At 41.4% G+C, this 25,088-nt stretch overlaps 1 protein-coding gene across 1 annotated transcript in view; it reads right to left on the bottom strand.

Annotated features, from left to right (window-relative positions):
* XRCC5 (X-ray repair cross complementing 5) overlaps positions 1–25,088 on the bottom strand; it is a 99,371-nt gene that overhangs the window by 37,235 nt on the left and 37,048 nt on the right. The window contains exons 14-16 of the mRNA XM_065880459.1: positions 14,313–14,509; positions 6,409–6,502; positions 4,856–4,925 (exon numbers count right to left, since the gene is read on the bottom strand). Of these exons, the coding sequence (XP_065736531.1) occupies positions 4,856–4,925; positions 6,409–6,502; positions 14,313–14,509 (361 nt within the window). The remainder of the gene's footprint in view (positions 1–4,855; positions 4,926–6,408; positions 6,503–14,312; positions 14,510–25,088) is intronic.

Genomic DNA, 25,088 nt, shown 5'->3' with positions numbered 1-25,088 from the left:
TTGATTTCTATGTTATGTCTTTTTTATTTTTTGTCTTCATTTCAATGATTTCATTTTAATTATTTGGTTAATGAGTTTTATTATATTAAAATGTAAACTTCAGAGCAGTGCTGTGCTGTCTAATGAAATGTAAGCAACCAATGAAGATGTTTAAGCCACAAGAGGCCAAGAACTGGCTCTCTGGAATCTGATCCACATATTTGCAATAATCCGTGGAAAGTCATCTCAGCTATTCTGGGCCTCAATCCATGCCACACAGAAGATGAACAAGACCCTAAGGGTCACTGATACACAATTACCATGTCAAATAATAACATACCCTTTTAGTAGTTATCCTTTACAATTCCAAATAAACTGATTTTTGTTTTCAAATGAGACTACTTGTCATTGATAAGTGAGGTGTAAAATAAGCCTGGATCATCAAGTTCTGGAGTTTAACAATTTAAAACTAGACAGGTTAAAAAGAAAGCCAGTGAAGAACAAGTAAGATAGTTAATAAAAAATATAAAAGGATAGACTAAACCTCTAGAATATGTACTCATGTATTTTCTCTCTTGTGATTAGATGGATCACTGCTATTTTGGGAAAGGACTAAGAAAGTATGTCAAATTGTTAAAAAACAAAACAAAACTTTTATACAGCTAAAGATACTTAAAATTTTAGTTCTGTTTGTATTTAGTATCCTTCTTTCAAGACGTTCAAGGTATTTAACGGAGGTTATTTTTCTTAAATTTACCAGCTCTGCGCAAAATAATAAAGGCCATATTTTTATCTTCTTATGTTTATCTGGAAAGAGCTATAATAGGTTACATAATCCATAGCCAGGATTAATACACCATTAAAAAAAGAAAATACATAACACACACACACACACACACACACACACACACACACACACGAAATTTCTCCTAGATCCCAACTCTTGAGAATCCACAAGTTAGGCTTGATTCATGGCAGAAAATCATATAATGCGTGTAAGTAAACTGCTCTACCCACAGAGTTGAAAAAAATTATCTATTTGACTTTGCTGAATAATATAACTTTATTACTAATTGTGGTAGTAACGTTCTGCCTAATTTTGGGAGATCTCGCAGAAGTGAATTTTAAGAAATGTCCTTTAAAATTGAAAGGATGTTGTTTGATGTATGAGAATAAGATAGGTTAGAGAACAAAGGCAGCAGACTTGAGGATGAGATGTGATCCAAACAAAGTGAGAGAGAGGAAAGAGATGTGAGAAAAATGAAATATCTCAGTAGCCACAGAATAAAGTCATCATCACCTATCAAATGGACGTGCGCACATTACACTCACGGCACATGAATCTAATGTTAAATAACAGACCCCAAATAGGAGTCCATACCACTTCTACTTAGGACGCCTTTTCCTGACAGGTTGTTTTTTCAACCAATCAGGCTCCTGTGAATTCAGCTTGGTGGAACAGAGCTCTGCCACCCTGTCACTGCTGAGGAGTCTCTGAGAACTCTGTGGACTCAGGCTCTCCGATAATCCACAACTACACACAACAGACATCACAGATGATGGTGCTGATGTGCTTACGAATACTATGTGAGGGAAACAACCCCACTTTCACAACTGAGCGATGATTATTATACATACAGCTGTGGTCAAGAATTTTCTATTTTAAAACTGTAGTAATAGAAGAGTGGGTGGGTAGTGAGGGAGAAAGAAAGGGACCAGAAAAAGAAGAGCACCTGAGAATCAAAGACATCTTACAGAAGCATCAACAGCCAGAAAGAACACATTCCTGGGGTTTAGTGTTATCTACTCTATGCCAATAATCGTAGGACAAGAAACATCCCTCATACCAAAAACTAGATAAGAAAATGTGTAGCTGCCTACTGCTGATGTCAAGGGGATAGGGTCATACTCTCAGTATGACTCTGCTACTAGTACAGGTAAAAAGGAATTACACCCATATTTTAGTTTGTAACAATAGGTGAAAGGGCCAAGTTCTAACTAAGGGTAAAACTATCTAATATTAATCATGCTTTTGGCAACTGAATTTAAAAAACAGATACACTAGAGAGAAGAGAAGGGCTTCTGCCTCTAGAAGACCAATACCAGGGAGGCAGCTTTAAGTCTGGAGGGGTACTTTGGGCTTGCAAGGTGAGTCCTGGCTCACAAAGAGCTTAGCAAAGAGTTATACAAGTAGAAGAACAAAGGTAGAAAAGTAATGAAGAAACAAAATTTCTGGAGCTTGAAGCAAAAAAGGGAAGCCAATTTAGGATCATGAAACAGAACTAGTTGCTAACAAGTGGGCATCCCATTTTCTTGCAGCTCTGCAGAAAGTCTGCTTTTGTGAGGTCACTGGAGATCTCTGACTGATAAGTCCCAGATGGAGGTACAGAGGGACATCCACCATCACAGCACTACAACGTGCCAGCATGCAATCACGTTCAACAGAAAAGAACCGTCTACTCATCAAAAATCCTATCTATGGGCACAAGGTTTGAGATGCTTGACCTTATAATGTTTAAACAAAGAAGCGTGTAGGAAAGGAAGGCATTAGGAATCAGGAGAAATAGTACTGCTAGGTAGAAAAATCCAGTATTCAAAGGAGACATGGATTTGAATCCCTGTGTGATTTGGAGGGGAAGTTCATTTCTTCCAGTTTTACAGTTTTTCCACCTATAAAATGGGAATAATAATACCTATTATAATCTATATGCCATCGAGGGGCCACTTGCCCTTGTTATTTTCACAAGACTGCTTTAAATCCCCAATTAGTCTAGGAGAAACACTGTTTTCCTAAGATGTAGGCAAATTCTCAGGAATTTACTCTCATGACCTCTTTAGACTCTGGCCTCTGGTGCTCTCAGGAGCTTTCTCTGCTCTGCCTGAAGGACTTTCAGACCCCAAACTGCCTCCTCACCAGTTTCCCCAGATGGAGCATTCCAGCCAAGCATTCCAGAGTTTTACCGACACCGAGTATCTGCAGTCATGAGCTGGGAACGTACTGCAGAACGCTGTGCCCTTACATAAATACATTCACTTCCTCTCCCTCTTACCTGTTCTCCTCACCCGCTTCCCTCCTGAAACTAGCTCCAGTTTTTCCACTTCTACGGTGCTAGCAGCTTCCTCCTCCTCTGAACCCCAGCAATGGCCGACAACCAAGCCTGGGGACACGGACTCAGTCTCTACCCCAAAGACTTATCAAAGTATTATCCCAATAAACATAACTTTCTTTTTCAGAAAATTCTGACACCAGCTGTTGGAGCTCTACTATTTTCTCCACTTGCTCACGTGACTCTGCAGGACCGCTATGTGGAATAACCGAGACAAAGAGTAGATGCCAGCACAATGACCTGAACTAACTAGTAGGCTGCCTTTATAATGGTGATGATGCTACATTAGGTCCCTGAAGAGATCACACCTACACCAACCAGGAAGACCAATTACTTCCAAAGGGACGACCTTTGACTTTGGCTGATGTAATACATAACATATCATCACAAGATAAGAAGGCCTCAATCTGTCTTCAAAAACACAACAACCATGATAGATGACCGAGTCTGTTGACTTGTCACAGCGGTGTTTCTGCCCCCTTCCAAACACACAGTCACAATATGCAGCCTAAGAGACAAGACAGGTTCAATGCTGTGAAAGCCTCCTTTGAGTAACCCAGTTTTAGAAGGAGAGAAATTCTGAAGTACTGTTTCCCCCAATCTTTCTGGAAGCTGTCACTTTAATTTTAGATTTCCTCTTTCTATTTAGATGTAGTTTTGTTTTATGTTAAAACTCAAGGTTTTCTTCTATACTTCAGTCTTTAACAGGGCAAAAAGCTCTTCCCCATTCTCAGAACACAAAACGTACACACCCCACTTAAAAGAATGCAGATTACCATGAGGATGGAGCTGGTCTTCCTCAGGAAATTCTCATGGGCTTGGCCTCTGTGTTCCCACCAACAAGATTTGGCCTGGCAGATTATATGCTCTCAGCTGGTTATAACTGCCTTTGGGCAACAGCACAGGAAGTCTAGGCATCTTGCTAGGATTCTCACACTCTAAGCGGTAAGGCCCCTAGACCTACGCTAGGTACTATAGATGATTAAAAAGCTGTAGTGTTTCTAGGCATTTAGGACTCATTTCCCCCAAAATGCCAAGAAGTTGGAAGAGAAGGTTCTGTGCACACATGAACATAAACACTCAGAGAAGGCAGCTCGCAGTCCTGACCCTGGGTAGCAATAATGAATGCAATACTGTTACACACAAACCTGCAGGATTACAATTGCCAGCTGCCATTCATTAAAGGTGAATGAACAGGAACCTGAATGCAATCAAGTGAATGAATGTCAGTCTGAGACCCTCTATCCATCCCTCAAAGCTGTTTTAATATCAGCTCAAGCCTAAATGGAATTCTAGGTTATATCTGAAAAGAAAAATGTGAGGACAGGGTCAATTTCAGAAGGATCAAATCTAAGGGCAGCAGTAAGGTCTTTCCGAGATTACTGTCAAGGGGCTGAAACTCTTAGGAGAGAACAAAAATTATATGTCTCAGAAAATAGGAAGATATGACACAAAAACGTTTTATTCCCAAAGGATTTCACTGAAGTGGAACTTAAAGCTCCAAGATTCTGGCCCCCAGTTTTCTTAACAGGGAGACCTACAAATTAGCTTGTCTCTGTTTAGCAGACCTGTGCTGAGTTTACCCTCCTGTGCTCGTGCTGTTATCTCGGTGAGCTTACTAACAAGGGACAGTCACAAAGATCCGCCAGGAAAGAAAACTGCTATATAAGGCATTATGACCAAAGGTGACACTTACTAGTCTAGACTTAAATCAGTTAACCTAATTAACCACTTTTCCTTCACTGCAAAGCCTACGGCACATCTCTTACCTTCCTCAAAGCTGGTCTTCTTCTGCCTCACTAGAACACGGAAGTTTTCAGCAGGATTCACACTTCCAACCTAGAACACACCCACAGACAATGAAACTGCAGGTCACTTCTCTTTTTGGCAGCACCCAGGCAAGACAAGACAGCTTAATGTAATAAGTGTGTTCTCATAAAATAGAGGCAAAGACAAAGTGAAGGCCCTTTTCTGTTCATTTTCATTTCTACGGATCTGTTAAAAGCTAGTGGATTCCTGTGGTCAAAGGGCTGTCCTCTGTCCGTATTTTCACTTACCTCTCCTCATGCAAACTGACTTCTTTCCGGAGGGGTCAGAAGTATGACCCAAGGCACCCAAGGCACCAGGCGGCCCAGTTTGAAGGCTTTATGTGGCAGACTGCCTGTCCATCCTGACACCCAACCAATTAGGAACGGGAGGATTCTGCAGTGCAGGGTCAGTTCAGAATACCTTTGTTCCACTAAGATGACACGAGAAATAATAGCCTGATGCTTAATTCACTGAACTGTCCTTCCTGGGGGCTGCTGCTGACCCTTTGGCATTGAAGTTTTGGTAGACTATTCAAACATGCCCAAACTAAACATGTCCCCCAGAGTAAAAGCAAATCAGTGCTAGATGGGAAAGTTTCAAAGAAGAAAATCTCTGCCACACTATACGGCACTTTCTGACCATACCTATGTCTTTTACCTTCCGATCCCAACCTTAATAGGGCTTAAGTTCGGCTCGAGGGGGAGAAGACAATGGGATTCTACAATGGCTGGGAAATGTTGGTACAAAATGTACGAAAGTTTCCAGTCCACTCTGGTATAGAGCAGTCAGAAAAGCTCCCGGAATAAATAAGGTCATGATGCTTTTTCCTTTACTATAAGACATTGAAATAAAATCCAAATCATTTTTCAGACATTGTTTTTCTGAGAGCATTACTTTTTCAGGTGGGGAAAAGGTATGCCCTAGGGCTAGCTATCCTTCCTAGTATATTTGGCTAGTAGTAAGGGACAATTTTTAAGATCCACTGATTCAAAATAATGCCACTTAAAACAAGGCAATACGTTCAAGTTCCAAAAACCATTCCATTAAATAAAGAAGATCTCAAGTGTCAAAGGATACCTGGTTTGGGGAAATCCTAAACTAGTGAAAACTGTTATGAAGTTGTATATTAGAAAAAAGAGAATTATACTCTTAAAGCTTACATACTTGGAGATTAAGACTCGTATCATTAACCCCCCCCCCACTTATCCTACCATTGTGACTAAACAGAAAGCTGCAAAATGAAGTTACCAAAAAAACTCTACGAAAGTGATGTTTCACGCTGTATATACTATATAGTGCTCTATGTACTATACATCAATATAAATAATTCTATAGGTAATTCACTGACAATAATTAAAGGAAGAAAGGAAAAAGTGTGGGATGGACATATATGGCTTATATGTTGAAAGGACCAAGGAAAGTGCTACGTTAAAAGACTAACAAAAATTGATGCAATCTCCCCAAGCCCCAACCTTCCTGAAAGAGGGGAGCACACCCGACAAGTTCTGCTTACACGCGTGACACTGCCTTCAGCCAGGCTGGAAATACTAAAGGGGGCTTCATCTCCCTCAGTCTTCAGTTTTTTAGAGATGGGTCCCTCTTCATGGCTGGAAAAGAAATAAATGTTTGGTTTTTTTTTTTTTTCTCTCCCATTAAAACTGAACAAACAATACAAAACCCAGAATTGCTAATGTGAAAAGTATAAATTTATTTTTCAAGACTCAAAAATAAGCAGCTGCACTTAGTCCTCCTTTACACACGGCTGTCTCCCTTTCCCACCCTCTGGACCCCTGACGGCCTGACTGGAGCAGCCCTGGCTTTGTTTCCAGCAGTAGGGAAATCAGAATTAGCAGCTGCATCACAACGCCCTTTCAAAAGATGAAACTGCAAGCATAGGTAATGGAAACTTAGCATTTCAGTATGAAACCCATTTACCCTTCAGTTATTATTTGCTAGTTTCTGCCTGAGAATTGATAGCTATTAGCTTTCCATGTACATAGAAGACCTTTGTGTCTAATAACCTGTCTTCTTCATCGTGTATGTGAGAGCTTTATAAGCTTCTACTTACAGCTGTCAAAACTTACTAGACAATCCTCAAACATGCAAGAGCTTGCTCTTAGAGAAGTCTTAAACTAAAAAAACCACTTTCAAAAGAAAACTTTTAATCTGTTCCTTCATAAACCTAATTCTGTCTTGGGCAATATGCTAACAGTCCAAAAGCATCTGTGTGATAAGGGAAAGATGACTCGGAGGAAGTATATCAAACATCTTGCTTCAAGTAACAAGCTGGCTTTAACAGCCTGCCTAAAGTCAAAAGGAGGTCAAGTCAATTGCAAAGGAGAAAAAAATCCAAAGACTCTGCCCATAATCTCACTTAAGCTGCTGGACACAAGAGATCATGAAGATCCTTCTCCCAGACAAATAATCAATCTGGGGCAAAAGCAGCTGTCAAGAAATGGCTGAAGATATGGGAACATATGTATATGTATAACTGATTCACTTTGTTATAAAGCAGAAACTAACACACCACTGTAAAGCAATTATACTCCAATAAAGATGTAAAAAAACAAAAAAAGAAATGGCTGAATGAGAAGGGAAATTAGTAACTAAGAGTACTATTAGTAACCATTTCTAAATGTGATGTTTTCATTCAAAAGCCCAACTTTCAGATAGTGAGGCTTGAAGAGGTTATCCTAAAAATAAAGCAAAGTAAGACCTAAGTTAGCTTATTCAATGATATTTCAATAATGAATCTCCTCTTACAGCTAGATGAAAGAACTAAAGTAATCATTAGGCCTTACAAACAAGAATTAAGTTTTATTACTTGACATCTTTCCCATTCACCACTTGCCTTCTTCCTTTTGAGAAGTAAAGAAGAGATAAGGGGTGAGTCATTCAGAGCCCTTTCCTTCAAGGAGAATAAGAAATAAACACACAAAGCCTTGGTGGCAAAAATGGAGGGAAAATGCACAAATCTGAGGCAGCACAAAATTCTATCAGAATTTGAGTTCTTTAAAAAAAAAAAAGTCACAGCCACTTCAGTTAACCTTTGCCGGTTCTTCCCAAGAGAAAGACAACATGGTACTGCTGAAGATTTGGAGGAAAAAGACCCAGATTCTAGTCTCAGTTTTGCCACTGGCTAGCCCTGGAATCTTACACCTTCTTGAAGGTATTGACTGTGTATTAATTTTTGTATGTCTAGACTTTAGAGTCTAGTAAGTTACTGTCCTATCTGATCTTCAGTTTGTTCCTCAGGAGAACACTACAACAAAAAGTACCATATCAACTATTCACCTATTCTCTTCCAAAAATACAAATTAACTTATATAGTGGTATTAAGAAGCATTAAACATACAAAGCACTATGCTAAGTTCCGAGAGAAATCAAGGTTGAATCACATGAAGAATTTCTTAAACGCTCCCAAATAAGATTCTAGGGAAGGAAGAATAAGGAGACATATATACTAATTCGCCAGAACTGCACAGGTAAAGGCAAGTCCAGAAAATAGCAGAAAGTAGTGAAAATTTAATATGTTTAATAATCTCAAGATTGAATCATTTAACAGGATTTAATTAGGAATTTTACATATATTAAACTCATAATGTCTATCTGAAGTGGGAAAGCACAATGACTCTCATCCCCAAATTATCTATGAGGGAGCTGAGCTCTGGAAGGTACACGTTATCCATGCAAGGTCACAGCAGACACAGAAATGTTAACAGTTGCTGCATTTAGATGTTGGGACCCTGGATAATTTGTTGTTATTTCTTCTCTTCTCCTATTCTTTCATATAAGAGTATAAATCTTTTTTTTTTTTTTTTTTTGCGGTACGCGGGCCTCCCACTGCTGTGGCCTCTCCTGGTGCAGAGCACAGGCTCCGGACGCGCAGGCTCAGCGGCCACGGCTCACGGGCCCAGCCGCTCTGCGGCATGTGGGATCTTCCCGGACCGGGGCACGAACCCGCGTCCCCTGCATTGGCAGGCGGACTCTCAACCACTGCGCCACCAGGGAAGCCCGAGTATAAATCTTGTAATTCATTTATTTAGCCACACATTTACCTAATACTTACTATGTGTGGACCCCTAAATTAGGCTCTAGATTCTAAATATATAAAAGTTAATAATCATCACCTTCAAGAAGTTCAGCCAAATTAAAAAGATAAATATATAAACAGGCAATTAACAAAATATTGTGGTAAGCAGCATATCCCTTTGAGAGGATAGCAGGTAGCTGTGTTGGGCTGGGGCATGAAGTGCAAGCTGGGAAGTAGTGAGAGATGATGATAGAAAATATCTAAACTGTAGACACAAACTGTGAGGAAAGAAAGTGGTTCTCCAGGTAGCTGGACAGACATTTCTCTTCCTTCTGCTTATCTGGGTTTTCTCATTTGTGTAACAGAATTTGGTCTTAAGCTGAAGGTAATGGAAAGCCATGAAAGCAAAGATTTTTAATCAGGCATCCAAGGATGACATCAAGGAATTTGTGAACCACCTAAAACTACATGCAAAATTTACTATGTTAGGGCATTTTCCTGGGGAGAGGGTTCACAGTTTTTATCAGATTATCCAAAGGGTCCATCATACACAAACACACACAGATTAAGAATCACTGCATTAAAGGATTTTAAGGAAGGGAGTGATGTGATCAGATTTGTTTTTTAAAAAATCACTCAGATAGAAGAATGCAGAATGGATGGGAAGGGGCTAAGACTGGAATTAGGGGAATCAGTCAAGGGGTTATCTCAGTAAAGCAGGCTAAAATGAAACCTACATAAAAGCAACGGCAGTGGGCGATGCTAGTAAGAACTAACTCACCATCAGTCACGAAGCCAAGCACACGAGTCAGCTATTGTTATTGTCCCTTTACAATTAAGCAAACCAAGGCTCAAAAGGGCCTGACCTTGTCTAAAGCACACAGTAAAGGGTCCACAGCCAACTGGACTTTTAACCACTCTCCTAAACAGCCTCCTAAAAGGCAGGTATTTGTTATCACAACTTGGCACAGAGCAACTTGCCAATTTTAACCACTATTAAAAAGAAATACTTGGGTTTTGATCCAAATCAATGCTCTTAGCCACTGTACTAACCTGAAGCAAAAGGAGTGAACTTGAGGTAAACCTAATACAACTTGGTAAGCCAGTTACGTGTGGGGAGTGAAGAAAAGGGATGACTCCCTGGAAATTAGGTGTCATTCACTGAAACAGAGAATCACAGCATGAAGAGGGGGTTGAAAGGAGTGTGGAAAGAGAAAGAAGGTGATGAAGTCACTTCTGGACATACTGACCTTGAGTTATCTGTAGACACTTAAGATCCAGTGGATAAGATGGAAGTATATTAGGATAGACAAGATTTTTAGTTATTTTTGGAGACCCATATGTGAATTATTGATAATAAAGGTCTTAGGATGTGCAACCTGGCATAATCGTTGACAGGGTAAGCTCTGGGGTCAAACTGCCTGCGTTTAAATCCATCTCCATCGCTTAACCAGCTGTGATCCTGAGGAAGTTTCTTACCTCCTCTAAGCCTCAGTGTCCTCAGCTTTAAGATGAAGTGAATAAAAGAATCTACTTCATAAGATGGCCAAAAGGATGCAAAGAGATAATACATACCTGTGTCCAATAAATGTCAGCTCTTTCAGAGGAGGAGTCCTACAAAACATCAACATTTAAGGTTGGTGGGGAAAGAAAAGCAGCCCCCAGAGGAATCTGAGAGGGAGCCTGTCAAAGGTTTAGAGAGGAAAATGTGGAGAATCTGAAGTTAAGGAAGACATATGAGTTTCAAGAGGGAATGGATAACTGACAATGTCATGTGCCACAAAGAGGTCAAGAAAGAAAAGGGGGCTTCCCTGGTGGCGCAGTGGTTGAGAGTCCGCCTGCCGATGCAGGGGACACGGGTTCGTGCCCCGGTCCGGGAAGATCCCACATGCCATGGAGCGGCTGGGCCCGTGAGCCATGGCCGCTGAGCCTGCGCTCCGCAATGGGAGAGGCCGCAACAGTGAGAGGCCCGCATACCGCAAAAAAAAAAAAAATGAAGAAAGAAAGAAAAGGACTGCCATGCTTAAGTAAATCCAACAGTTAGTGTCTTTTAGAAGACCAGTTTCAGGGCAGTGGTGCAGGCAGAAGGCTGAGCCAGTGAGTGCTAGGAAAAGAAGCAGTATAGGCTCTTCTGCTAATAAGCCTGGCTATGGAAGGAAAGATGATGATAACAGGGAGTAATTAGAGAGAGGAAACTGAGGGGGTTACTTCATTTTCTTTTAGAGGAAAGAAATAAAATGTTAATGTGTGGAGGGAAAGGAGCTGGTACACAGGGAGAAGCTGAAGATACAGAAGGAAGAAAGAAATTATCAGTGGACTGAGGTACCAGATGGGACAGATATAGCATCCCAGGACATAGGTGAAAGGATTAACTTGGGACAGGATGAGGTACCCTCTTCCACTGAGGCAGGAAAAAAGGAAGTAAAGGCAGATACAATACAGATATGTTTTTAGGTAAGATGGGCCAGAAAACTGAGACGTTCCCACCTACTGGCCTCTGTTTCCTCTGTGAAGTCACCAGCATGATCCTCGCTACTGCCGTAGTTGGTGAAAATGTGCTAGGGACAGGACTAGGATCTTGTAAATCATCTCTTCACAAACACTATATTCTTACTATGTGTTCGGCACTGTGCCATTCTAGGGTGACAACAGTGAACAGCATATATTACTCAACTAACCTGCATGACAACTCTATGAGACAGATATTCCTATTATCCCTACTTACCCATGAGGAAACTGAGGCTTAGGGAGGATAAGCAACTCGCAACTAAGGTCACACTGCAGAGCAAGGGGACCAACTCACACTGTCTTGACCCTGGAGTCTGAAGTCTTAGCCAGTAAAACCAGGTGAGGTTGGTCTCTGACAGTAAGTAGGGACTGGGGTCTTAGGGGACTTGAAAAAAGTAGAAAACTTTACACTATTTGCATATAGAGATAAAAAGAAATCAAGATCACATATTAGTTCCATAGGCAGGATCAGACCTCAGATGTCCCTATTCTCATGTAAGTTCTGTCCAAGAGATGATGCTTTCATTTCAAGGGTGTTGTTCAGCAACATTAAGGGAAGCAATGCTTTTCTGTGATAAGAGTAATATTCAGTACATTTTTGGAATGCAATGTCAGATGGTACTTTTACCCTCTTGAACTGAAGAAATCACTTCGACACTAGGGATTGAACAGGTTCAGCATGAATAGTAGATCTTCTCAAATAGTCAATGTTTTTATTGATAATGACAGTATTACTGCTCTGGGTTTTGACTACTGCCTTCCCTCCAAATAGTTTAAAGTCCTTTAATATCTGTGATTTTACTGTTATAATGTCTCTTACGATGAGCCTGTTTTTAGATGAAGGAACTCTCATAAAGGTAAAATTATTTAACCAAAATTAGATCAAGAGTGAAAAAGCTGGAATGAAAACTAGAGACTCCTAGCTCAGAGGTCTTTCCTTGGCCTCTGACACTTCCTGAACAGACATTTGCCCCTCCCCCCCAATCTCAGCCCCTCATCCGTATACTGGAAGTATGTACCCTGGACACAGGGATGCTGAATATACACAAAAACACAGCTGGTTGTTAGCAATCTTTCTTTCCCTTAGGGAGACCACCTGTAAAGCTGATTGGAGCCTTATCACAAAAATTGAGTGGCTGTAAGAACCCTGCAGAAGGACTGAGTCATTCTTGAATATAGGAGGTGCTCAATAAATATTTGTTAAATGTGTCATTTCTGCAGTTCTTAAAAACTAAGACTTCTGAGAAGGAAGAGTAGAGAATTGGGGTGTGCGTAGGTGTGTGTGTGCAAGGTTATTCTCCGGCCCCCCACAGCTAATTTGGCTGTGTGGCAAACCAAACCCATTATGGGGGCAGAGAACAAGAAGCCTGGCAGGCTCAAGCTTCCTGAAAGAGTGAGAGATGGGAACAGGGCTGAAGGTGTAATCACAGCAGGGATCAAATCACAGAACAGCCTTCTGGGTCTAGCTGGTATGTTTTTTTTTAACCAGCTAATTTACAGTTTAATCAACAGGAGGAGGAGAAAATGGCCCACTTCTTTCCCACAATACCAGAAGGTAATCAAGATCATGAACTGGAGCTTTAATACACAGAGAGGGAACAGCCATATGACTGCAGAAGAGACTAAGGCAAGGCTGTCATGGGAAGAAAAGGACTCAGAATTTTACTGAACTGTTCTCTAAGATACGAATCCAGAGGGATCTAGGTAGATGAGGAAAGCAGAATTTTTAGTGACAGTCTTCCTATGTAGAAGAAGCCGTGACAGACTAAAAAGAAACAGAAAAGCCTCCAGGATGTGTTAGAAATGTACATGAGAGAATCTTTCAATCCCACGATTGTTTTTTTTTTCTTTTTCCCCCAATTCTGAGAAAGTTTGGGGTATTAACCTCTAAAAAGCCACCGAAAATGCAAACCTGTCTTTTCAACTTGGCAGATAATTCACTAAATTAACAATTTACAGAATCCTGTAAAGTGAAGGTTTCTGGAAATTACTCAATACTGGTCCAATGGGGTATTTACAAATACAAGCTTTACTTTGTCAATACAGACACAGCCGTAGGAAGGAACTCAAAGAAAAAGGAAAAAAATTGTGATCTAAAACTGGATCTTGGAATGCAACCTAAAGAAATGAGTAAATCGTTTTGATTTGGGGAGAAAAGTCACCAATAATAAAACCAAAACCTGGTAAAATCAATGTCATACACCCAAATAATTCTGGATAAGAACAGCTTCTTAAGGTTTGTTTTTGTTCTGCTTTGAATGGAAACTGATATAATTCTAAACAGACTTGATGTGGGGAAAAAACACTTAATAGCTACCTGAGAGCTTGATCTAAGGATATGAAAACCATTTTACAATCCTTAAACTACACCTCACTAATGGTATAACCAAGCACATCAACACAGTAACAGCACAACTACAGAGGGCCAGGTTTTTCATTCTCCTTCCCATTTTCCCTCCCAAAATCTCACCGATATTCTCCTGGCACCTTACCTCCAAAACGAAAAACCTTACGACTTTCACCCCTCTCCTCTCATCCTTAGCACTTTACTTTAAAAATGTTAAAATTCAGTCTCAGATATTCAAAGATTGTTTGTCTTCCTATATATATAATTCATCAAGAATCTGATGCTGATCAAAAAGTCAACAACCCCAAAGGTAGCTCTAATTTCTAGGTGCACAAGGATAAAATATATCTACAGTGGACAGATGTGAGAAACCAGGATTTCCAATGCAAGGCTCAAATAGCAAAAGGTTTCTTCCTCCCACCTTTGTGATTCCACAAACCCAGGTTGCAACCCTTAATGCCACAGCCCCTCTAAGACCACAACCAATCTTTGTGTTCCAGCATCACACACAGCTCCATCGAGTACTCACTTATCTGGGAAAATGTCCTGAGCAGTCACTTGGTCCTTTTTCTTGAGGACTTCAGTCAGAGGGAAAAGGGTCTTTATTTTAGAGACAGGAACCTGACATTTAGCTGTCACCTCAGTGGGGGGATCCAGCATATTCAAAATGTGTTGCTGAATTGGGGGCAGAGGCTCCTGGGGATGTAAAGCTCTGCGCAGCAGACACTGTGGAAAAGGCATAAGGATTTTAAAATGCAGGTGTAGACATCACACACAGCTTCGTTACACTCTTCTGATCAGGGATCCTCATTCTTTAATTTGGGAGGGTTATGGGATTCCTACCATGTGTAAAAGACAGTAAAGAGGGTGGATCCAGAACCGCCTTGGTTAGCAGGACGTTGGTAACGTCTAAAAGCAACTGTAAAACAGATCTAAGCCTAGCAGCACAGTCAGCTGAAGCCATCCTGGAAAGGAGCCTCATCTCATAAAAAGAGGCCACTGCTCTGACTACTTGGAGGATATACGAGGTTCCCTGAGATGCAATTCCAAAAGCCTCTGACAATCTGCGATGATAACTTTTTTTTTTTTTTTTTTTTGCGGTACGCGGGCCTCTCACTGTTGTGGCCTCTCCCATTGTGGAACACAGGCTCCGGAAGCGCAGGCTCAGCGGCCATGGCTCACGGGTCCAGCCGCTCCACGGCATGTGGGATCTTCCCGGACCGGGGCACGAACCCACGTCCCCTGCATCGGCAGGCGTACTCTCAACCACTGCGCCACCAGGGAAACCCAGATGATAACTTTTTGGTTATAATCCTTTAACCTCCCTTCAGCATGCTGTGCTTTCTCTCTTGCACAACCTTAGAAGACAACCTAAGGTGGATGAATCAGGTGCTAAAGGGGAGGTGCCCATGGTCTGTGAGTCCCAGGATGAACACTGTGGAAGAGATGAGACTACTGGTCTGTCCCAAAACTCCCCCGAGTGCCGAGCTTGGGCTATTCTCCACCCATCTACTCACTTCCGTCCATCTCCACTATACCACTCTTGTCCAGGCACCATCACCTCTCATGTGGGCTACCACAATCCCCTCCTAACTGGTCTCCCTGCATCCATTTTCACGGCTCTACTGTAGCTCAAGTCATCTTAAAACAAGTTCCTTTCCATATCCTAAAGTCAACCCTAACACAGCCCCTGCATGCCTCCCTCCTCCTTGCTCACCCCAGCCGCCCTGTTAGACTGGTTTCCTTCTGCTTCATGCACATGCCAGCTCACTCCAGACTTTGGGTCCTGTGCTTAATGCTCCCTCAGCCTCTTCTGCCTTCCCTTACATCTCAACAGAGCTGGCCTTTTAAAAAATCATTCTGTTCTTTGCTAAATTATCATCTCTTCTGAGAGGATTTCCCTGACACCGTATGAAGGAGCCCTTTACCCCCATGTTACCACCCTGTCATTCTCTATCATTAAACTTGTCTTATATTTCTTATAGTATTTATCATTATCTAAAATTATCTCACCAATTTTTTAGTTTATCTTTTGTTACCTCCACTTACCCCTTGAAAGTAGAGATCTTGTTTGTCTTGTCTACTGCTGAATTCCAAGTACTGAAAAGAGCACCCCACACATGATAAGCACCCAAAAGGTACTGGCTGAGTGAATAAAGCGCTCTTTCTCAGAACTCTACAGAAGAGGTGACAGAGGTGTCGGGAAGCAGCACCAGGAGTGGGGCCAAGATCAAGCCAGGGCAGGTTCTCCACTGCTTACACAGGTGGAGATCCGGACCGCAAGCCACTCCCATTCAATCACTGACACTGCTTTCAGACTACCAGGCCTTGGCAGTAGTGTTATCTGCCCAGAAAAGTAAGTATTCTAAAAGGAGTGTAGGAATGTAATCAAAAAATGAGATAACCGTTAAGAAAAAAAGAAAAAAAATGAAACTCTCAATTCATTGATGTTTTACTCCCCTTGCTAGAGGATAATTCCAAAATTAGGTTGGAGAACAAGGCTCCTATTCCCACCTTTGAACAATTTATATGTTAGTAATTGTAAAGAAAAAAATGGAGCTGAATAGCTCCTGCAATTTTAAAATTACTGTTTCATATCACAAGGTATATGATTTAAACTACTCCATGGATTGTTTTCATACCCTGTAAAAATGGAAGCTAGACTTCTCGGTTCTAAAAAAATAAAGATACTTGGGCTTAAACAGTAAATGTCATCGAAGAGTCAATGTTCTACAAATTCAGAAAACCCTGAAGTATGTATTAAATAGCAATTTCCTCTAGAAATTTCATGTTCTGCTCCCGATTTCAAGAGACCAACCCCAAGCCTTCCTTCTCCTAGTAAATTCATTGTTTCAGAGCCTGACTCCTGCTTTCCTTTTCCATAATTACTCGACTTTCCCTGGAGCATCAATGACATTAGGCCTGTTTAATGTAAAGCAAAAGGGGAAACCAAAAAGATCCCAAACCCTGTGAATCTACCCCAACCTTCTAATACATAATTTGCAATTCACAGCGCTCACCTTCAGGTCAGTTATTAAAATACCCAAAACAGGACTTCCCTGGTGGCGCAGTGGTTAAGAATCCGCCTGCCAGTGCAGGGGACATGGGTTCGAGCCCTGGTCTGGGAAGATCCCACATGCCGCGGAGCAACTAAGCCCATGTGCCACAACTACTAAGCCCACGTGCCACAACTACTGAAGCCTGTGCACCTAGAGCCCGTGCTCTGCAACAAGAGAAGCCACCGCAATGAGAAGCCAGCGCACCACAACGGAGAGTAGCCCCCGGTCGCTGCAACTAGAGAAAGCGTGCGTGCAGCATCGAAGACCCCAACGCAGCCAAAAATAAATAAATTTATATTAAAAACAATAATAAAATACCAAAAACAGCTTACAAAGCCCTAAATATGTAAGCAGAAATCCAACACCCAACATAGCAGACTACCTCGCAAACACTCTGGGAGATTCTATCTCTGATATCCAAGTGACATTTGTGGGAAAAGAACTCTGAATTCCAGGCAATTCTTTCAAATAGTGTCATCACCCATAAGTCAGTAATAAGGGACCCACAAGAGATGTTCTAAAGCATCACCCTCTCATATTTTCTTAAAGGCCACATTTTAGATAAAGCTAAGTAGGATAAAAATTCAATCAAAAAAATTCCAATTCATTAAAAAAAAAGGTTATGAGAAAGTGACACTTTTTAGTAGCTGAGAAGCTGAGATCTCAGTCCTCAAACTACTTAATTTCTCCTTTAAGCAACCGTTTTCCTTGATGTGATTTTTACAATTTGAAAAAGACTAGAGAAAAAACTGCAGGCCACCGTGGCTAGCTCGTAAGTTAATAATATGTTGATTTCAGCAACCCAGTATCAATTATTTAAAAGGGAGTATTAACTGTACACTTGACAAAAGACATATTTTTCAGCATTTCTTTCCAAAATTAGAATTAAATTAACCTCTTGCCAACAAGTTGATTACTAACCTCTCCCTCCTTCTGCCCCCTACTCCCAGTTCATTTACTCTTATTTATAGCTATTTTAAAAGAAAAAAAAAAAAGTCTTCCTGGGTCCTACATCCTCCTGTAGCTTCCTGGATCCTCTCTCTCTCTCTCTTCCCTTCATCAGTAAAGGTTTCTCCTACAGGTACTGTAATCTGGCTAACGCCCCATCACTCTACTCCAACTGGGCCCTCAAAGTCATCAGACTTCACTACAAACCCCAAAGGCCCTTTGCCAGGCTCAGCTCTCTTCACCACTGTGCAACGTCTGATTTGTGATTCTTTCCTTTCCAACACTCTTCTAGTTCTTTCTGTCTCTCTGAACTTTTGGGGAGGGTGGAGGTAGGAACACTGTTTCATTTCTGGCAGCTTTTCTGTCTGTCCCTAATTGTCCAATCACGGTGGTGTTCAGGACTTCATTCTCCCTCCTCCTCACTCAACAGACTCTCCCAGGTGACCTCATTCACTTCTGTTTCTACCTAAAGGAGGAGGACACTCAAATCTATACATTTAGTCCTGAACGCTCTCCTGGGCTCTGCACCCCTATTTCCAACTTCCCACTGAGTGTCTGCACTGGGACAGCCAACAGATAACTCAAATTTAACACTTGCAAGAATACATGAATTACCTTTTCTGTCTGTTCATTCTATATTCCTTATCATAATTAATGGTGACATCATCCTTCCTGTCATCCAAGCTAGGATTCTGTTATCTTCAATTCCTATTTCTCATCAACCACCATCCAGTCCCTTAAGTCCTATCTACTTTACCTTCTAAATTTTCTCCTCTCCACTCTCCATCACTGCTTTAATTCAAGCCTTCCTGGGGGCCACTGCAGGTTTCCTAACTGGTCTCTAGTCCATTTCCCATGCCACCATCAGACCTATTTTCTAAAAATCATGTCACCCGCCTGCTGACAAAATCCTTTAGTGATTACCCACTGCCTACAGGATAAAATAAAAACTACTGGCTCTTCATGACCTGTCTGCTACCTGCTACCTTTTCCACCATTTTCCCATAGAGCCTATTCGCCAGCCAAATGGAACTATTTGTGGATCCCTAAATACATCACACTTCTTTGTGTTTTCTTGCTTTTTCATGTGCTACTTCTTTTGCCTGGCATGCCCACAGCACATCACACATTGCCTTTATTCCTAAATGAAATCTTCCTGAAGTCACTCACCTGCAAGAATCTCTCTTTCCTCTCATTCCCACAGTATTTTGTACCCACCACTATTGTGCCTATTGGTTTTATCTCTCTCTTCTCCTCTCACTCCTCTGGAGGGGTCCTTTCAGGTAATGAGCTCATAGTATCACCAGCACGTGATACATTGTTAGTACTCAATAAGTATTTGTTTTAGAAAAAATGAATTCAATTTATATATACCCTAGCAATGATACTTCTTTATACAGATAGGCCATGTTAACAACTCTCCGAGGGGGACCTTCAAGACGGTGGAGGAATAAGATGCGAGATCACCCTCCTCCCCACAAATAAATCAGAAATACATCTACATGTGGAACAGGTCCTACAGAACACCTACTGAATGCTGGCAGAAGACCTCAGACCTCCCAAAAGGCAAGAAACTCCCCACGTACCTGGGTAGGGCAAAAGAAAAAAAAAAAGAGACAGAAGAATAGGGACAGGACCTGCACCAGTGGGAGGGAGCTGTAAAGGAGGAAAGGTTTCCACACACTAGGAAGCCCCTTCACTGGCAGAGACGGGGGGCGGGGGGTGGTGGGGGGAAGCTTCGGAGCCACGGAGGAGAGCGCAGCAACAGGGGTGCAGAGAGCAAAGTGGAGAGAGTCCCGCACAGAGGATCGGTGCCGACCAGCTCTCACCAGCCCGAGAGGCTTGTCTGCTCACCCGCTGGGACAGGTAGGGGCTGGGAGCTGAGGCTCAGGATTCAGAGGTCGGATCCCAGGGAGAGGACTGGGGTTGGAGGCGTGAACACAGCCTGAAGGGGGCTGGTGCGCCACAGCTAGCCGGGTGGGAGTCTGGGAAAAAGTCTGCACCTGCCAGAGAGGCAAGAAACTGTTGTTTTGTGGTGCGTGAGGAGAGGGGATTCCTTCTCCGTCTGCCAACAGAAGGCAGAGCACCGCCTAAACGAGCTCCAAAGAAGGGTGTGAGCCGCGGCTGTCAGCTCAGACCCCAGAGATGGGCATGAAACACTAACGCTGCTTCTGCAGCCACCAAGAATCCCGTGTGCAAGCATAGGTCACTATCCACACCCCCAACCCCCCAGGAGCCTGTGCAGCCCGCCACTGCCAGGGTCCCGTGATCCAGGGACAACTTACCCGGGAGAACAGACGGCGTGCCTCAGGCTGGTGCAATGTCACACTGGCCTCTGCCGCCGCAGGCTCGCCCCGCATTCCAATTATAACTACTGTACCCCTCCCTCTCCCCAGCATGAGTGAACCAGAGGCCCCTAATCAGCCGCTGCTTTAACACCGTCCTGTCTGGATGGGAAAAGATGCCTGAAGGCGACCTACACACAGAGGCGGGGCCAAATCCAAAGCTGAACCCCAGGAGCTGTGCGAACAAAGAAGAGAAAGGGAAATCTCTCCCAGCAGCCTCAGGAGCAGCGGATTAAATCTCCACGGTCAACTTGAGGTATGCTGCATCTGTGGAATACTTGAATAGACAACGAATCATCCCAAATTGAGGAGGTGGACTTTGGGAGCAACTGCAGACTTGGGTTTTCTGTCTGCAACTGATTTGTTTCTGATTTTTATGTTTACATTAGTTTAGCTTTTAGCACTTGTTATCACTGGTGGATTTGTTTATTGGTTTGGTTGCTCTCTTCCTTTATTTAAATTATTTTTTATTATTTTAATAATTAAAAAAATTTTATTGATTGACTGACTGATTGATTTTCCCTTCTTTTTTTCTCCCTTGTCTTCTGAGCCGTGTGGCTGACAGGGTCTTGGTGCTCCAGTCTGGTGTCAGGCCTGAGCCTCTGAGGTGGGAGAGCCGAGTTCAGGACACTGGACCAGCAGAGACCTCCCAGCCCCACGTAATTATCAATCGACCAGAGCTCTCCCAGAGATCTCTGTCTCAATGCTAAGACCCCGCTCCACCCAGCGGCCAGCAAACTCCAGCGCTGGACGCCCCATGCCAAACAACTAGTAAGACAGGAAAACAACCTCACCCATTAGCAGAAAGGCTGCCTAAAATCATATTAAGTTCACAGACACCCCAAAACACACCACCAGACGCAGCCCTGCCCACCAGAAACATAAGATCCAGCCCCACCCAACAGAACACAGGCACCAATTCCCTCCACCAGGAAGCCTACCCAAGCCACTGAACCAACCTTACCCACTGGGGGCAGACACCAAAAACAATGGGAACTACAAACCTGCAGCCTGTGAAAAGGAGCCCCCAAACACAGTAAGTTAAACAAAATGAAAAGACAGAGAAATAAACAGCAGATGAAGGAGCAAGGTAAAAACCCAAGAGACCAAACAAATGAAGAGGAAATAGGCAGTCTACCAGAAAAAGAATTCAGAGTAATGACAGTAAACATGATCCAAACGCTTGGAAATAGAATGAAGAAAATACAAGTAACATTTAACATGGACCCAGAAGAAAAACAATGATGAACAACACAATAAATAAAATTAAAAATTCTCTAGAAGGAGTCAATAGCAGAATAACTGAGGCAGAAGAACGGATAGGTGACCTGCAAGATAAAAATAACTACTGCAGAGCAGAATAAAGAAAAAAAAATGAAAAGAATTCAGGACAGTCCCAGACACCTCTGGGACAACATAAGATGCACCAACACTTGAATTATAGTGGTCTCAGGAGAAAAAGAAAGGGTCTGAGAAACTATTTGAAGAGATGATAGTTGAAAACTTCCCTAACATGGGAGGGGAAATAGTCAATCAAGTCCAGGAAGCACAGAGAGTCCCATACAGGATAAATCCAAGGAGAAACATGCCAAGACACATACTAATCAAACTATCAAAAGTTAAATACAAAGAAAAAATATTAAAAGCAGCAGGGAAAAGCAACAAATAACATACAAGGGAATCCCCATAAGGTTAAGAGCTGATCTTCCAGCAGAAACTCTGCAAGCCACAAGGGAGTAGAAGGACCTATTTAAAGTGATGAAAGGGAAAAACCTACAACCAAGATTACTCTACCCAGCAAGGATCTTATTCAGATGTGATGGAAAAATTAAAACCTTCACAGACAAGCAAAAGCTAAGAGAATTCAGCATAACCAAACCAGCTTTACAACAAATGCTAAAGGAACTTCTCTAGGCAGGAAACACAAGAGAAGGAAAAGACCTACAAAAACAAACCCAAAACAATTAAGAAATGGTAATAGGAACATACATATCAATAATTACCTTAAATGTAAATGGATTAAATGCTCCAACCAAAAGACATAGACGGTCAATGGATACAAAAACAAGATCCATATACATACTGTATACAAGAGACTCACTTCAGATCTAGGGACACATACAGACTGAAAGTGAAGGGATGGAAAAAGATATTCCATGCAAATGGAAATCAAAAGAAAGCTGGAGCAGCAATTCTCATATCAGACAAAATAGACTTTAAAATAAACACTGTTACAAGAAACAAAGAAGAACACTGCATAATGATCAAGGGATAAATCCAAGAAGAAGATACAACAATTGTAAATATTTATGCACCCAACACAGGAGCACCTTAATACATAAGGCAAATGCTAACAGCCATAAAAGGAGAAATCGACAGTAACATGATAACAGTGGGGGACTTTAATACCCCACTTTCACCAATGGACAGATCACCAAAAATGAAAATAAATAAGGAAACACAAGCTTTAAATGACACATTAAACAAGAGGGACTTAACTGATGTTTATAGGACATTCCATCCAAAAACAACAGAATACCCTTTCTTCTCAAGTGCTCATGGAACATTCTCCAGGACAGATCATATGTTGGGTCACAAATCAAGCCTTGGTAAATTTAAGAAAATTGAAATCGTATCAAGTATCTTTTCTGACCACACTGCTATGAGACTAGACATAAATTACAGGAAAAAAAAACTGTAAAAAATACAAACACATGGAGGCTAAACAATACACTACTAAATAACCAAGAGATCACTGAAGAAATCAAAGAGGAAATCAAAAAATACCTAGAAACAAATGACAATGAAAACACAATGACCCAAAACCTATGGGATGCAGCAAAAGCAGTTCTAAGAGGGAAGTTTATAGCAATACAATCCTACCTCAAGAAATAAGAAACATCTCAAACAACCTAACGCTACACCTAAAGTAATTAGAGAAAGAAGAACAAAAAAACCCTAAAAGTTAGCAGAAGGAAAGAAATCATAAAGATCAGATTAGAAATAAATGAACAAGAAATGAAGGAAATGATAGCAAAGATCAATAAAACTAAAACTGGTTCTTTGAGAAGATAAACAAAATTGATAAACCATTAGCCAGACTCACCGATAAAGAGGGAGAAGACTCAAATCAATAGAATTAGAAATGAAGAAGTAACAACTGACACTGCAGAAATACAAAGGATCATGAGATTACTTCAAGCAACTATATGCCAATAAAATGGACAACCTGGAAGAAATGGACAAAATCTTAGAAAAGTACAACCTTCCAAGACTGAACCAGGAAGAAACAGAAAATATAAACAGACCAATCACAAGCACTGAAATTGAAACTGTGATTAAAAATCCTCCAACAAACAAAAGCCCAGGACCAGATGGCTTCACAGGAGAATTCTATCAAACATATAGAGAAGAGCTAACACCTATCCTTCTCAAACTCTTCCAAAATACAGCAGAGGGAGGAACACTCCCAAACTCATCCTACGAGGTCACCATCACCCTGATACCAAAACCAGACAAAGATGTCACAAAAAAAAGAAAACTACAGGCCAATATCACTGATGAACACAGATGTAAAAATTCTCAACAAAATACTAGCAAACAGAATCCAACAGCACATTAAAAGGATCATCCACCATGATCAAGTGGGGTTTATCCCAGGAATGCAAGGATTCTTCAGTATATGCAAATAAATCAATGTGATACACCATATTAACAAATTGAAGGAGAAAAACCATATGATCATCTCAATAGATGCAGAAAAAGCTTTCAACAAAATTCAACACCCATTTGTGATAAAAACTCTCCAGAAAGTAGGTATAGAGGGAAACTACCTCAACATAATAAAGGCCATATATGACAAACCCACAGCCAACATCATTTTCAGTGGTGAAAAACTGAACCCATTTCCTCTAAGATCAGGAAAAAGACAAGGTTGCCCACTCTCACCACTATTATTTAACATAGTTTTGGAAGTTTTAGCCACAGCAATCAGAGAAGAAAAAGAAATAAAAGGAATCCAAATTGGAAAACGAGAAGTAAAACTGTCACTGTTTGCAGATGACATGATACTATACATAGAGAATCCTAAAGATGCTACCAGATAACTACTAGAGCTAATCAATGAATTTGGTAAAGTAGCAGGATACAAAATTAATGCACAGAAATCTCTTGCATTCTCATACACTAATAATGAAAAATCAGAAAGAGAAATTAAGGAAACAATCCCATTTACCACTGCAACAAAAAGAATAAAATACCTAGGAATAAACCTATCTAAGGAGACAAAAGACCTGTATGCAGAAAACTATAAGACATTGATGAAAGAAATTAAAGATGATACAAACATCTTCCCTGCCAGAAGGCAGAACATTAGACCTTCCGACTCTGAGCCTACGCAGGACAAAACCTCAATAAACTGGACTGTACATGCAAAGGCAACTTGTGTTAATAAAAATTCTCTTAATTAAGAAAATGCCATTTGTTGTTTTCAAGTACTTAGAACAACAGAAACCAGTGTCAACAAAGGGTGTGGACTGTTTTAGTGAAAAAAATTTAAAAAAAGTTTAATGAGCACTCTGTATGCAAATAAATTTTGCTGAAGTTTTTTTTTTTTTTTTTGCAGTACGTGGGCCTCTCACTGTTGTGGCCTCTCCCGTTGCGGAGCACAGGCTCCGGACGCGCAGGCTCAGCAGCCATGGCTCATGGACCCAGCCGCTCCGCGGCATGTGGGATCCTCCCAGAGCGGGGCACGAACCCGTGTCCCCTGCATCGGCAGGCACTCTCAACCACTGCACCACCAGGGAAGCCCACTAAAGTTTTTAAAGAGAAAAAAAAAGACAATACAAACAGATGGAGAGATATACCATGTTCTTGGATTGGAAGAATCAATATTGTGAACATGACTATACTCCCCAAAGCAATCTACAGATTCAGTGTCCCTATCAAACTACC

Source organism: Phocoena phocoena, chromosome 7 (genome assembly GCF_963924675.1).
Source record: "Phocoena phocoena chromosome 7, mPhoPho1.1, whole genome shotgun sequence".
In the NCBI taxonomy this organism is placed as follows: domain Eukaryota; kingdom Metazoa; phylum Chordata; class Mammalia; order Artiodactyla; family Phocoenidae; genus Phocoena; species Phocoena phocoena.
Note: the sequence above shows the minus strand (reverse complement) of the source record. Positions and strands in the feature narration are given on the sequence as shown.